At 39.6% G+C, this 16686-nt stretch overlaps 1 protein-coding gene across 2 annotated transcripts in view; it reads left to right on the top strand.

The window, feature by feature from the left end:
• The window catches only part of LOC124792931 (erythroid differentiation-related factor 1), a 223155-nt gene that overhangs the window by 105726 nt on the left and 100743 nt on the right, over window positions 1-16686 (top strand). For both annotated transcript variants that reach the window (XM_047257980.1, XM_047257981.1), the window contains exons 10-12: window positions 2393-2845; window positions 9491-9747; window positions 11573-11949. In XM_047257980.1, coding sequence (XP_047113936.1) covers window positions 2393-2845; window positions 9491-9747; window positions 11573-11949 — 1087 coding nt within the window. The remainder of the gene's footprint in view (window positions 1-2392; window positions 2846-9490; window positions 9748-11572; window positions 11950-16686) is intronic.

Raw genomic sequence — 16686 nt, 5'->3', positions numbered from 1 at the left:
GTTGGAGAAATGTGATATAGGCATTTTTCTACATCCTCACATTTTTTCTGAAATTGAAAATTGATATACGTTAATATTTTTTAAACATTTTCTTTGTAACTGTATTGCTTAAATAATTACATGTCTGTTAAGTATGTGCTTCTCTTAACTTATGAAAAAAAATCCAAATCAAAAGTTTCATAAACACCCGAGTTGTGGGCATTTATGTAGATAAGTACCATTTTGCATTGACATTCTTGCAGAGCCCAGTTATCAAAATATCACAACATTCAAAATTCGATATAAAATAAAGTTGTAGTCTGAGACCAAAAAGATTTTTCAGAAGTTCCTATGTTATAGGTATAAGCAAATGTGAATAGTTTTGTGAAAATCTGAGGTAGAGGGTTACAATTCCTTGAATTATTGCATGTTTTGATGTGGAATGACCATTTTATAACTGTCAAGTCACATTAGTGCGACCACCTAAATAACCACCTTTTGCAGTGCGGGCCACTGCAAGATGTACAGGAAGAGAGTCAGGGAGGTTCTGGATGTTACCAACAGGGATATGAAACCCTGTCAACTCCAGTGCCATGACTACCTGCACTAGATTCCTCATTTGAGGATCCACCACATGAAGTGTGATCTAGGTGGCCCTAGAGATTCTCGATTGGGTTTAAGTTCAGAGAGTGTTGTGGCCAGGAGAGTATCAGTAACTCATCCTGGTGGTCTTCGAATCACACACAGACACTATATGCTGTGTGACACATTTCATTGTCCTGCTGGTAGATGACCTCATGCTGAGAAGAAACAAACTGCATGTAGTGTTGGAAATGGTCCCCAAGGTTCGGTGCAATTTGTGTTGACCCACAATACCTTCTAGAACGGCAAGATCGCCCAGGGATTGTTGCTGGGTGTTTGCTTTCAGACGTTGCACACTGCTTTCAGACATTTCATGCCATATATGCCAAGGACCATCTGTCCGACGAAACAGAACATGATTCCAGTGTTATCACTCAGTTTATGTCCACTTGTGGCACTGACTACCAAATTCCAGCCTTTATCACCAGTGAACAGCAGTCAGCATGGGTACATGAACCAGGGTCGTATTGCAGAAGCCCATACGCAGCAACATTCACTGAACTGTCATTGAGGAGACAATGCTGTTAGCCCTATGGTTCATCTCAGCTGTCAGTTGCTTAACAGTTGCACATCTGTTCGCCCATACACATCTCCACAGCTATCGTTCACCCCTGTCATCTATGGCCTGTGGTGCACCACAGTTGCCTCAGCACTAGTTTTGGGCAGCGCCGTTTCGCCATGCACGTCATACTTTAACCACGACGGTACCTGAACAGTTTACAAACTGAGTCATTTCGGAAATGCTTCCACCCTTGGCCCAAAAGACAATGATCATGTCCTTTTGGATGCTAATAAATTACACCATTTTTTCATTATATATCCTCCACTGCTACTACTGCCACCTGCCATCTGTGAGTGGTTATTACACATGGACGTCGAACGTAGGTTGTGCTCACATTTATGTGACGGGACAATGTATGCTACAATAAGACCATGTAATTATTAATTCTCTATTAGCCTTTGTTCCCAAGATTGCATTCTTTCTTTGGTTACCCAAAGAAAGGTGGTAGAAGAAACTTCATTAAAAGGAAAATTACAAGATGCAGGTTGGCCAGTCATTACTTACCTTGGGGATGTGAAATTCCGATTCACTCATGTAAAAGTACAGAAAACAATCCCAGTCGGTGAAATTGTTAGTTCATACTTCAGGAAGGGGAGAAGAATGGGTTGGGGCAGTTCAGAAAGGAGGGACAGACTACTTTGTCCTCGTGTTGAGGAGGACATTCTTGTTGTCCTCACACAGGTAGGTATGTCTGAGTGTGCAATCTGAGTGACCTGTCTGTCTTATCTAACATTCCCCAACTTCACCTCTTTCATTTTTGATGAGGAAACTAACACTTTAGAAAGTTAAGAAACTTTTTTCAACTTGTATGTATCGGCTGTCCTTCAAATTTTGCCTCTTGAAGATAATTAGTGGCAAACCATTGTGTCTTCTTTTAAATATGTAATATGCCAAGTTTTCTACTGGACTAACTAGAAGAAAAACATTGTTCTGTATTGAAATCAGTTTTTTTTATCAAAAATGTAGTGCTTTGCAAAATAAAACATTTAGTTTGGCTTTCCAAAGCCACAGTTTTTTGTCCTGATTCAACAATCTTTTGTGCATCGTATCTATAGTACATTTTATGATCAGCTTGCACAGTAAAATTTATTTTCTAGAGAATTAATTTATTTTTCTATTATACATTCAAAAACAGAGCAGTTGTGTGAAGGCTTTCAGCTAGGAAAACAGTGATTACGGGTTTTTGTTCACATCAGGTGCACGTTTCAGATAGTGACATCGGCACATTACATGCTCTCCGACCTGTACATTCCTGCCGACATAGATCCGGCAGCTCCTGGTCTGAGTGAACACCTTGCTGATGAACGGACTTGCGACTCCGAAGATGAGGAGGAAGACAGAGATCAAGATGCAGAGAATGGTGAAGATAGAAGTGAAACTCATAACAGTGGCAGTCGCAGTGTAGCCGTGAAGTCTCTGTGCCTCACTACTGGCAGGAGAACAGGGGATGATGAGGGTGGTGGAGAGAGAGATGGAACATCGAAGTACAGTCCTCCCCCTCAATCTTTGCCAGGAGGGCTAGAAGAGCGCTGCAAATTTGCTCTTGTACATGTCGCTGCAGGCCTTGAATGCTTACCATTTTTTAATTGTGCAAGACAGACAAAAGAGAAGTCTCAAGAGCAGTCAGCTCAGGATGAACAGCTACCAGGAAAAGACTATCAGGTAATTATAAATATATGTACTCCAATGGTATGCCATTCATAGAATAACATACAACTCAATAATATTTAAGCATAGTTCCTTTCTTTAATTTATCACAGATACATTCTATAGCCCCATAGACCAATGAGATCACTCTGGGTATGGAACATGTCAAGACTATAATTACAACTATTTATTTGTATAGCAGTTCATTTAATTGCGCAACAAAATTTCCCTAGAAAGTACAACTGTAATGCAAACGGAACTGTGAGTGAGTGATAATCCTCTCTTAAAAGATTTACAGGCTCAGTTGCTGATATATTACTGAATAATCAGTACTGTAATACACGTATAATATAAATGTCACACACAAACTGCACAGTGACTAAATGATTTTAATCCAGTCTACATATTTTATTATCTTCTGAGAGTAATAAAATAGTGTAAGACATTCATTCATTTGGTGAAATTTCCAAAGTCACGAGTGAAATGTGAGAGTGATCCAAAAGAAATTGAGGTAGTTTAGTTTTTTTATAAGGAAACACATTAGGGAGAATATCTATCGTGAAGCGGTGGTAATTATTCCAAGCCGCCAAAAGAATTTTTAGCAGAAGTTTCTTGATCTGCCACTAAAAGTGATTTTAATCACTTCTCTCTGGGAACTGAAGAGTTATTGAGAAAAAGAAGAGTTCCTCCAGTGGATAATTCCCTGTCATTTTAGATTGCACATGAGCAAAAGAAATTGCTGTTTTAATCATTTGGTCACCAGTGTGGTAAAATAATTTTAATGGAAAATCTCCATAGTTCAGTCTCTTCGTAGTTTACAGTACACTATTCTCAGTTTTAAGGGTAGGCCCAGGAACTTGGTACTATCTCATTCGTGCAACTGTTGGCTGTATGCATCACTTGCATTTGAAACATGCAATCAGACTACAATGCCTGGCAAAAAGAAGGGAAGCACCCAGAAGGGGAGGAGGAAATTCAGTGAAACTTCACAGTTTGAGAGGGTCTATTGCATTGTTTCAGTGATTACAAAATCAAGTCAAAACTACAAATAACGTGGCAGTATGAACCACCTTCTTGGTATGAAGGTACCCTCCCAACCCACCATGGCCTGGATGCAAGTACTGATCTGTAATTTGGTTGGCAAAGGTGTCATAAAGCTGTTGCATCCTCACTTGAGGCAAGCTGGATCACAACAGTGTAATTGCTGATGTGCTGGATACTACCACTAGGACGGAATTGATGTCTGAACTATTGAGAACTGTTTGGGGGATCGTGCTGGCTAAGGGAGTACTAACATCACTCAGATAGTTCATAGAGACATGTTTCATTGTTAACAAGCATTATATTGTTGAAAAATGGCACCATGATACTGTCACGAGAAGTAACACATGAGGACGCAGGATGCTTGTGATGTATCATTGTGCTGTCAGAGTTCCCTCAACCACTCCCAACCATGACCTGAAGACATACGCAGTGGCTTCCCACACCATGATGCCAGGAGTAACACTTCTGTGCTGCTCCAAAACATTGGAAGAATATGACCTCTCCCCAGGTCACCATGCTCATCACAGCCATTGGTGTTGTGTTAATGGCAGCCTAGGCATGGGACAGTAATTTCCTGGTCCAGCTGCTGCTGGCCTCCGACCAAAGATGTGGAATGACACAGAATGTTGCAGGGAGTCGATTACTTTTTCTCAGGTGGTAGGCATATATGTGAAGGTGTCGTGAAGTGCTTACAGCACTCTATTGTGATCCTCCCTTGTGGTGGTCAGAAGTTGTTGACTAGAACTTTAATGATGCATATGCCTGTCCTCACATTCCAACATTGGGCCTTAGTCACGTCCAAATGCTCCAAAAACCTAGATGTTGCATGATTTAACCAACCAGCCAAACGGAGAGTCACAGACCGCTTTCAAAGTAAGTCAGATGCTGAAAATACTGTTTCATATGAGTACACTGCATCTCCATGTTCTTCATGGTGTTCACTCAACATCTGACACTGTTCACGTTCCTTATGTACCACACCAGGCCCGGTAACAACTCTTGTGTTGTTCCCCTATGTGTGTTCAGATTCAAATGTGTTGTTATCTTGAAGCTCTGAAGTACTGCATCTGTAATTTAATTTTCTTCTTGGATGATGTCGACACAGCTTGTGGGCTTCGTTACCACTGCAGTTGTGCTTGTGCTGAAATTTGAGAATCTGGAACCAATTTTTAACCCCACGCAGATCTCCACATGCAAAACAGATGGCAAAAACCCATAGAGAGCTTAACTATGTAACTATCATACTGTTTCAGCTATTGTGACCATTGTTCGTTGGCTGGGTAGACATAGGCCAGAATGACATGCTATGCCATGTAATTCCTAGCTTAGATGAATGATTTCACAACAGATGCATAACTTAAGTAAAAACTGTTGGCCTTTCAGTTACTAAGTTGTCATCACATCTTCCATCTTATGTATATCACTGCATCAATTATTCTTTCCAAACTGGAATCTGGAAGGTATTAGTTTTTTTCTGTTGCTACTGTTAGATTACTTTGCCCAGAAGCTAGTTGAGCATACCATAAATAACTGTGTCATAATCAACTTTCACATTGCTTTAATTCATTCACACATGTTGACTAACTACAAATAGGGCTGATTAGCCAGTTACACTTTTAGCTTGACCTTAGAGTCTTCAGGTGAGTTAAAGTAAGAGATAAGCTTCACTGTCCATACTAAATCAGGCTAAACTCCCTTAAAAATGTAGAAGCCCAACTGTATCATTTAGCATTTTTTTAAAAAGGTACAAAATTCCTTTGTACAGAACGTATAATTATTGTTACCAACCAATTGACAAGTGTATAAACCATAACCAGATTTTATCAGTTATAAATTAAATATTTGAAACTTAGTATAAAATACACTATTGTGTGTGTGTGTGTGTGTGTGTGTGTGTGTGTGTGTGTGTGTGTGTGTGCATGCGTCCCTACTGAATTTATTTCAATGACCTACTGCAGCCAAGTTCTTCATTTCTCTTAAAATCTTTTGTATACAAACGACCACTGTATCACAGTCATGTCTGTTCTGTTTGGTATGGCTGACAGAACAGAGACCAAACATATATAGTGTGAGAAACGTTGGAGGATGTGAGAGAAATCATTCTGAGGAAAGCGAGATTTTCAATATAATTTCTACATGTGTAGACTATTTAAGATTCTGAGGCTTACTCCAAAGCATTTTGAATAAGTCTCAGAATCTTTAGTACATTAGAGGAAACATTCCTGGACTGTAGAGATCTGGAAGATATACTGAGATAAGTCAGTTTAAAAACATGAATGATTATTGTACCAAAATATGAAGGAATAAAGTGATCATCTCGGGTATTGTAGGTGTCACTTCTTCAAATTCACTTGAATTGTGAATCCCTTGAGTCTTGATACATAATTACAACCACTCTGAGCCTTTGACATCATAAAATGTATCCCAAGACACATTTTTAGATTCGTGAGTCAACCCATGTGCTTCAGTTCGCTTAACAATAGGCACGAGGCTGTGGATATTCTACTTCATATCTTCTTTTTGTCTCTCTTAATCTTCCATAAATATTTAAAGTTATTATTTGATATAACATAAAGTTCAAATTTAATATTACAACTAAATCACGTACTGCCCTTTTTGTGAGTAACCTCCTTAATTTAAAAACCAAATCAGTTAATAATCTTAATATAAACATCAAAAATGCCATATAAATTCACACCAAATGCTAATGTACAACGAAAATCTATGCTGTTATTTTGAAACTATTGACCAAATTCTGTCACATAAATTTTACACCAATTTGGATGAAACTTTGGGTCAAAACTAAACTTATCCCAAATAGTTCGATTGCAGATCATCACCTGAAAAAAGAGGGGTGGTAATGGATAACATAATATTTGCTTGAAAGGTTGTAAATTTGGAACATTTGTTTTAATCTAGGCTGTGTTTTGAAATATCATAACTGCCATTAGTGTCTGACATTTGGTTAATCCTGATGTTTGATTCAACAGAATGTACATAAACAGTTCTATGACAAAATTAGACTGTTTATATTCGCCACACCATACCTCCCATTTCACATTTATGGTAATAGACTCTAATCCTGATTTTCTATTAGTTACTTCCCATGTTTTCTTTGCGAGACTCTGTGAAACACTCTCCTAACTTTTGAACCAACATATCAATTTTTTTCCTTTCAGTCAGCGCTAGTGATCTTGAGTCTGTCATTAAGTACAGTGATTGTCTGTTCCTCTGTCTGGCAGGATACTTTTCAAATGTAATGCCTTGACCATTTATATTCATGTTAGTACATCCAGTCCAGTATTTTTCAACTCGGCCACTTGAAACTTTATCTTTACATCTTAATTGTTTTACTAAATTATCATTTTGAGCTTTTAACTTTGTTAGCTTCTTCAATACCTCTTCCGTCTTGTGGGTGGTTGCAGGTATATGCTTAAAAATAATATTTAATTGACAACTAATCTTTATTTACTAAAACTGTCATGTTAAGTAGATAACTTTATTTAAAAAATCTTCTGTACACAAATGCAGTGTAACTACTCCGTAACACACACAGAAAGATAATAATAAAAAAAAATTGACTTCAGTGGAATTGAACAGTGTTGCTTGCATGGCTCACACATCACGATAATGATGGGAAACTGGAGTGCTGTACTCAGTGAACTGTGTTGCTGTTGGTACGTGTGCAGCTGACATTGCTACTGCCCACTGCTGTGGAATAGTTTTGGACATGATGAAGCATTCGTAGTCATTTGACATGATGAAGCATTAGTAGTCATTTGTTGTCTGTCACTGATCTTCCAAGTCATTGACTGTATAAATTTTTTGTTGTAATTGCTGTTGATTAATGTTGTTGTTATTCATTGACAGATTATTTCTTCTCAAATCTCTTTATCTCCATAGATATAACTACTTATTTATATTTTCAGTGAATAGATTATAAATCTACTCACCAAGCGGCGGCAGGGGAATACACACGCAAAAGGATTTAACATTTACAAACTTTTGGAGCCAGTGGTTCCTTCTTCTGGCAGAAGAGTTGAAGGGGAAGGAAGAGGGATGAAGGAAAAGGACTGGAGAGGTTTAGGGAAAGGAGTACAGTTCAGAAAAATCACCCAGAACCCTGGTGCACGGGAGACTTATCGGACAGGATGAGAAGGAAAGAGTGATTGTTGGGGACTGCGCCGAATGAGATTTGGAAACCTGGGAGATTAAATGTGGAAAACAGGGTAATGTGCAAGACAGGCATTACTACTAAAATATTGTGCATGAGTTAATAAGAGCGGAAAGCTGAGGGCATTGTATGTAACAGAGGTAGGAGGGGGGTCAGCGAAAAATAGACAAGTCAGAAAATGAAAGATGAAGAAAATGAAAATGCAGTAAAGAAAGGAGTAGTTACTGTGAATAAATGCTGAGACACAAGAAATTAATGTAAATTAAGGCCAGGTGGGTGGCGAGAACCAAGGACATGTTGTAGTGCGAGTTCCCACCTGCGGGGTTCTGAGAAACTGGTGTCTGGGGGCAGAATCCAGATGGCGCTTGTGGTGAAACAGGCACTGAGGTCATGACTGTCATGTTGTACAGTGTACTCTGCAACAGGATACTGCATTTTGCTTGTATACAACCCCCCCCCCCCCCCTCTCTCTCTCTCTCTCTCTCTCTCTCTCTCTCTCTCTCTCTCTCTCTCTCTCTCTCTCTTGCTGTGTGTGTGTGTGTGTGTGTGTGTGTGTGTGTGTGTGTGTGTGTGTTAAGTTATAATAGAGGGAAACATTCCACGTAGGAAATATATATCTAAAAACAAAGATGATGTGACTTACCAAACGAAAGCGCTGGCAGGTCGAAAGACACACAAACAAACACAAACATATGTCTGCTTGTGTCTGTATATGTGTGGATGGATATGTGTGTGTGTGCGAGTGTATACCTGTCCTTTTTTCCCCTTAAGGTAAGTCTTTCCACTCCCGGGATTGGAATGACTCCTTACCCTTTCCCTAAAACCCACATCCTTTCGTCTTTCCCTCTCCTTCCCTCTTTCCTGATGAGGCAACAGTTTGTTGCGAAAGCTTGAATTTTGTGTGTATGTTTGTGTTTGTTTGTGTGTCTGTTGACCTGCCAGCACTTTCATTTGATAATTAAGTTACAGTGATGAAGATCTTGTTTAAGAGCCTTTGTACTGTTCAACACTTTTGCATACAATAAATAACTTTCTTTTCTCATACATAATTAATGAAGGATGTGTTTTAAAATATAGTGTCTTATTATTACCAGCAGCTCTTAACTATTGAGGTTTAGAAGACAAATCTGTCGGGAAGACAGGTAATTGTTTCTTAATATTTATGAGTTCATGATGTGGGTTTAGTCCACCTGAAACAGAATGAAACTACTGGGTTTAAAATTTCGTAAATTGTATGTACAACAGAAAGTATGTTGTAAGGGCAACATAATATATTGGTATATATTTGCAAATGTCTATGTGTGTGTGTATGGCAGGCAGATCTGGAGACAGAAAGAGCAAATGGAATAACTATTCTGTTACTAAGTTATTGTCACTTCTGTGTGGTAGAGCCATGGCCTGTTTAATATGTTGTTAAGGTCTGTTAACTGTATTTTTTACAGACAGCAAAAGTAGAGGAGAATGAAAAGCCAAAAATGGCGAAACCATTTGAGGCAATTCCTATGCCATACTCACCACTTAATAAAAAGGATCAATGTGTGCATGACAGTTCAGCTGCTGCGCAGAACTCACAGAAAAAGAGAAAGGATTCATTCCAAAACAAAATTCCTGGTATTCGAAGTTCATCAAAGCACAAGGATGAAGGGCAACATCAGAAATGTGATGAAGAAGACCTGTCACCTAAGAGTTTGTTGTGCAGGTATGTCCTCCTTTTCCAAACTTCAAGTTTTTGTTCCTTGTTTTTCTTACTGGCACTCCATCATATTTGGTAACAGGTGCTACGTTTCGTTGCTTGGTACAGTAATAGTAAATATATATTGTATCCTGGAAGTTACTAATTATTTTTATGTTCAGCAACATATGGAAAATCTTCCATTTTTTGTGGTAAGTTTACATATAGAGAAACACCTGTATCTGCTGTGCAGCTTAAATGAAAAATTCTGTTTCTTATTTCTTTGGTGTAAGTTCTCGAACCTAGTAGCCAGAACCACACAATGACATATCTCTCTTGCTACACCTTGGTAGGCTAAATTGTTCATACACAAGCCCCACATTGAATCAGCAATTAATAAATGTTGCTACCATTTTATGAATGTTGTATTCCTGTTCTCCATCATCTAGAGCAGCTTCTCCACATCATCAGTCCACTGCTTTTCTTTACATTGTTTTGCTGTGATCTGTTAATGGTAATTCAGTTATGATTTCCATAACAGCTAACTACTGCTTAGGAGCACAATGTTAATTTTATGGGCAATCATAATTTCTACCACCTTAATGTATAACAGCTTAACTTTTTTTTTTTTAATATCCGTGAAGCTTTTTTAATGTTGGGCTTTTTAAGATAGTCAATAATAATTTCATACATTGGATTGTCTTGTTTGGTTTCCACAAAGTTAAGCAAAAGCTTTTGCAAGATACTCTTCTGAAATCAATAGTAGATGGAATTAATATTTTATGTATTATTTGTGGCTATGATAAATCTCTTCCTTGTATGCCTTGCCACATGGACAGTACAATTTACTTATTACTGAAAATATTTTCAATTAATTGAGCCCAGAAATATTTCTGGGAACAATGAATTGTGTCCACATCCTAGAAAATATTGCTGGATGTTTTTGCGGGGTCATTCTTGTATCAATACATTTCTTGCCTAGAAATATTTACAAACTCAGGCCCCAGTAATGCTATGAAAATGGGTAAACTGAATTTATGGAAAAGAGTACAGTCCTCCTACTTTTGCCATTTACAATGTAAAAAGTAAAGAAAGAAGGGAGCTCTGTTCTGTGGCTGCATTATTTTAAAGCAAGTTGAGTGCTTCCAAAACCTTAATTGATTAACTGATCCTCAATAACTAAGGATATCACACTCAAGTCAGCACACCATTCTGAATGAAATAGGCCCATCATTCGGTTTGGCCAATAGAAATATGAATGGCTATACCAGTTACAACCAGATTAGCAATTATTCATAGGCTGCCGGCTACTGACTATACCTACCAAATCTTGACACTGCACTTTAAAGTGTTAATTAATATTTCTGTTTATACGAGAAAATTGCAATGCATGGGTATGTAAGAAGTAAGTTTTAAACAACAATCAAACCTTATTACAGCAACAGATTGCAATAAAATCTGGCTTTAAAGAGGTTTGGAAACATGTCAGGCAGTGTAAAGAATTCCTTCTTCAAAGGAACGAACATGTAAAATTTGACACTGACTGGATAATGTAATCCTTACTGGAACATCCTATCACAGTTACATTCATAGATAGTGTTGCACTTTGCTGTGCAAGTATGATACCTAGTTAGCAAAGGAATAAGATCTTGGCATTTGTAATGTACATTTAATCAGTACACGATTCATGATTTTAATGGGAATATCTCAAGCCTTTTTTTAATTTTCATGTAATGTTCTTGTTGGCTACATATGTTTACACAAAACAATAATAATAATAATAATAATAATAATAATAATAATAATAATAATAATAATGCTTTTGTCTTTCTTTTATATTCACTGTTTTCAGGCTTAAAGCTGAGACGATGCCTACGTGGCAACAACCTGCGGCAACTGACAACACATTTTGGAGATCTCATTTAAGGATATTGCTCTATGAAAAGGCACGTCTTGTCTATGCAACTTTGGCAGAAAATGAATATTCTGCAGAGCGTTTTGGGAGTACATTGCGTTACACTGCAGCAGTTTTATGTTGTCAGAATCTTCTGGAGAGGCTTACAGGCTCATCTGCTTCACCAGGACTTGAGAGTTACCTCCTGGGTCGAGCTGGTGATGCGTGCTTCCGCATAGTACAGGACTGGGTCTGTGTTGAACGCCATCGGCAAGACTTCTCACAACGTATGGAAATGGATAAGATTGTTCTTGGTGGAGAAATGTACTTAGAAGGTAGCATATCATCACATAACTCATATTTTCTGTATCAGTTCTATTGATTAAATAATTCCATAACAGCCAGTAGAAATGTATTAGTAACTATTGTGTATAGTAATTCACTTTACAAATAGGTTTATGGTTGCAAAAGAGAGTTTCAAGTTTAATCCTTACATTAATACTCATATTTCACAAGTGATATGAGAGTTGTGGTAGTAGCTGTTCACTACTGCGGTTCAATGTTTTCAAGTAATGTTCCATTCCCAGTGATGAATGACGTGGGATGGGGGAAAAGAGCTGAAATAATTCAGCAAGATTTTAATTTTAGTGTCCAAATCAATAGTCCATGGGCTTCAGCAAAGGTGTGTTTTGGCGTAAGTGTGTAATATCTGAAGCAGTGGAAAATCCAGGATGAAATGTAACAATATTATGAAAAGAATAGTTTCTACTCACCATATAACAGAGATGCTGAGTCTCAGATAGGCACAACAAAACGAATGTCACAAAATAAGCTTTCTGCCAACAAGATCTTAGCCAAAAATATAACACACACACACACACACACACACACACACACACACACACACACATAACAATGGTGCAGCTCAGTGTCTGTGCTACATGTTGAATACTAACTATCCTTTTCATAATATTGTGTAATATTTTAGCAGCATTTATCCTTCACATCATCAGGTGCTAGTGAAGAATGAAATGAGTGCTATGATCTGGCTTCCTCGTTAGTAGCTATCTTTTTCTTAATTCTGATGTACTGTCATACTTGTGGTAGACCAGAAACCTACAGCCACATATTCACAAGGTACTCGATCTCTCTCTCTTTTGGGAAAAGTATTTTAACACGAGTGGGTGCGCCAATTTTTGTAATACAAGTGAACGCATGAGGCACTTTGTACACATTTAAGAAATACCTGTCTTCATGTTACCAAAGTAAACATGAATGAGTGAAATCACAGTTTAATCTTAGTTCAGTTCAACAACAATGAAATAAATGTACATTATATGAGGCAAATCACTGTTTAGTTAAAAAATAGTAAAATAAACTTCCATTATATCAGTTTGATGCCGCATACAAGTCTTACCCCACAGTAATGACACACTCAAAGCAGTAAACAAAGCAGTTGCATCAGATCGCAGTCAAACACTAATTATTTTGTACACAACTGCCTCATTGTGGGTTTGTGCTGCTAGATGGGAATCTGGGTCAATTTCTTGCACAGATTGTACATGTTTTCACCTACCACATAGTTTATTTTATATTACTGCTGCTGACTTGGACATATGACAGCACATCTTAGCACTGGGTGAAATGAAACAATAATGAAGGAATAGGTAAGGGCTCACAGTTGTAAAGCAATAATGTTATGTGTATTACGTTAAAAGTGTGGAAAGGCATGCTTAAGCGTTCTGATTACCACTTGCAAATCATGATTACTTTGGCTGTGGCTATGTTATTTTATTTGTAAAGAGTGTACGTTGTTCTTTGCCTGCGGTCATTTCTCTCTCGAGTGAACATCACAGAGGAAGACTGAGATGAGTGATTGTTGATTTCTGTCTATGTCAAATCAGTGCAGTCATATTCAGTCACCATTTGTGTGATGATGAGTATTAATTTTGACATGCCAGAATCCATATTGGTGAAGCAACAGAAGACAAAACTAAGTACCAGTACTTCTGTTCGAACGGTTTAGATTATGTGGTATGCACTGACTTGATAATCTGTCTGTTTTGTGACTCGCCGATCATTCAAAGTGCTGCCGCGCAATTACGCGCATCGTCTACATGCGGCACTGTCTGCCAGCCATGCAGCAGCCGCGCCACCTAAGCGGCCAGCCAGCCAGCGGCCGCTAGACTTGGACTCAGTGCTCATTCGAATGTTACCGTGTTCACATGTATTGCTTTGTCAACTTGCTCAGTGACTTATATGTGTTATATCGTTTCGAAATATATGTGTTCAACTTGACGTTATAACAATTGGCGACGAGGATGGGATACAAACCCACATGTGCAAAGCACTCACGGATGCCCAACAAAAGTATTCTCAAATTGAAAAAGAAGCTTTGGCCATTATTTATGCTCTTCATAAGTTTGGTGTTTTCCTCTATGGATCCAAATTTCATCTTGTTACAGATCACAAACTACTTGTTTCCTTGTTTCATCCATTATCGTCACTTCCCGACAAGGCTGCACACCGCCTCCAGCGTTGGGCTCTTTACTTGTCTCGTTTCAATTATGAGATTCATTTCCAGCCGACGGCTCAACATGCGAATGCTGATCACTGTCTCGCCTTCCCTCTACTCTTGTTACTGATAATGGTCCGCAATTTGCCTCTTCCGAATTTGCGGATTTTTGTGCTTGTCACGGCGTTACACATGTCACGGCCCATCCGTTCCATCCACAATCAAACGGTGAGGCTGGTCCGCACATTTAAGGCTCAGATGCGGAAACTCCTTACTTCTTCTGCTGCTGATGATGCGCTTCTCCAGTTTCTGGCTTCTTACTGTTTCACCCCCATGGGCGACCACAGCCCAGCTGAGCTCTTACATGGCCGACAGCCCCCCCCCTCCCGCTACTTCATCTTCTGCGGGGCCTTCCACCTCACGGCCGCGGGTGCCTTCGCTTGGCCGGTTCACCGACAATGACCTTGTCTGGGTACGGGGATATGCGAGCGGCTAAAATGGAGTCTGGGCAGCATCTTACGACACCTTGGCCGACGCCTGTATGAAATCCAGATGGACACGGGTGTTGCAGTGCGTCATTCGGACCAGCTTCGGCCTCGTGTGCCGGCATCGCCTGTTCTGAATGCCGCTACACCACCTTCGGCTCTACCTGATGCTCGGGATCTTGGCGTCTCTCATTACTCAAAACGCAGCCCTCTCACCGTCATCTCGGTGCCAGTACAAGAACGGACGCCACCGGGAGACGTGCCCATGCAGGAACCGGATGACCATCATCTGTCGGAGCCAATCTACTCGCCTCCTTCTCCTACGGATGCTGACACATCGGCCATGTCTCCTGTTATATCAACGGGCAGATCGGTGCACGGGGCCCCAGCCGGTTCGACCCCTACGTCTCCTGTCATCTCGTCCCGGTATCATCGGGGACACTTCCGCCCGTACAGGAAGCCTCCTCCTCGAGACTTTACGGCCAGTCAAACAACACCTATGGACGTTAGCACTCTACAGGCCACCTCCATCAAGACCAGTGCAAAAATTTCAAAGGGGGAGAAGTGTTGTGACTCGCCGATCATTCAAAGTGCCGCCGCGCAATTATGCGCGTCTTCTACATGCGGCGCTGTCTGCCAGCCATGCAGCAGCCACGCCACCTAAGCGGCCAGCCAGCCAGCGGCCGCTAGACTTGGACTCAGTGCTCATTCGAATGTTACCGTGTTCATATGTATTGCTTTGTCAACTTGCTCAATGACTTATATGTGTTGTATCGTTTCGAAATATATGTGTTCAACTTGACGTTATAACAGTCTGTCTGTGCAATATCTGTGTAGAATCTTAGGGGTGGCATCTGTAGGAAGTACGCAAAATATTCTATTAGGTGTAGCATTTGCCCTAGTCTACTCGTCTGCAACCATAAAAGATTTTTCTCTACAACTGCTAGATAAAGTTTCTTAAGGCACATATGCATATTTAAGTTCTTTTTGAAATCATAAAAATAAATAAGTAAAATCATTGTTTTGAATTTGGTTACTGACAATTTCTACTAGTCTTATATTGTTGACACTTGCTGATAATGGTTAAACTGAATGCTGCTACCACCTGTGTGTCAGTGGACCAGACCCAGTCATTCTCAACACTTTTAAATATCCTCTTCAACATTTCTCCAGATACACAAATATTTTCCCTTTTCGCTAAACATCTAATTGTTCAGTTTGTGTTTAATTCCTATTGCTGCTGTAATGGGCAGTTTGGGAATGTTGGAAAGGAAAGTAAGTCTGCACAGTGGACTTTGCCTTCTTCTCAGTACAGTGCAGATGGTAATTCCTGTGGTTGATAAAAATAAGTGACATATTTTTAGACACACTAAAGTGAAATCAGAAATTCATAAATATGCCCCAGAATAAAAGGTTGCACTGAATCAGATTTAACAAGGCATGGCAGGCCATACAATCTCATTTTACACAAATATGTGAAAAGTAAGGATTTTTTTTTTTTCCAAACTGTGTAGTGGATTGGAAGGATGTAGTACATTGCTGAAACCTGTTATAAATTTGGGCCACAGAAAACTTACAATATTTATCTGAGTTCACAGATATTTTCACACCACATTCCTCCATAAAGCACAGGCCTAGAACAGGTTGTTCCAACTGTGCCCCATAGGCCACGAGCACTGCTGGGACCCATAAACCCCACTAGCAGGCGGTAGTAGTTAGTTGAAGCTGCCTACCAAGTAGCCTGTTACACACACTCTGCGTGTGCACCATCCACATGTGGCCAATCCTGCCCATGTGGACCTGACTGGTGTAGAACTGTCACATAGGCTTCTGCCTGGTTGCCCTTCCCTAGTTTCCACCTTCAGCCCACCCCTGTCCAGCCCACCTGTGCCCATGGGCAGCCAACTGCCGACTGGTGAGCACACAAGTTAGATCAGCCTAGCCTGTTGTCCAAATTTGACTACAGCATATTGAAGCACTGGGCTACAGATTTTGTGAAACTGTCAAGCAGGAAGTGAAATGAGCTTCATGAATGAAGTGACACAGTGGTTAATACACATCATTTGCATTTT

This window comes from Schistocerca piceifrons, chromosome 1 (assembly GCF_021461385.2).
Source record: "Schistocerca piceifrons isolate TAMUIC-IGC-003096 chromosome 1, iqSchPice1.1, whole genome shotgun sequence".
In the NCBI taxonomy this organism is placed as follows: domain Eukaryota; kingdom Metazoa; phylum Arthropoda; class Insecta; order Orthoptera; family Acrididae; genus Schistocerca; species Schistocerca piceifrons.
The sequence above is the reverse complement of the archived record's forward strand: the minus strand, read 5'-3'. Positions and strand labels throughout refer to the sequence as shown.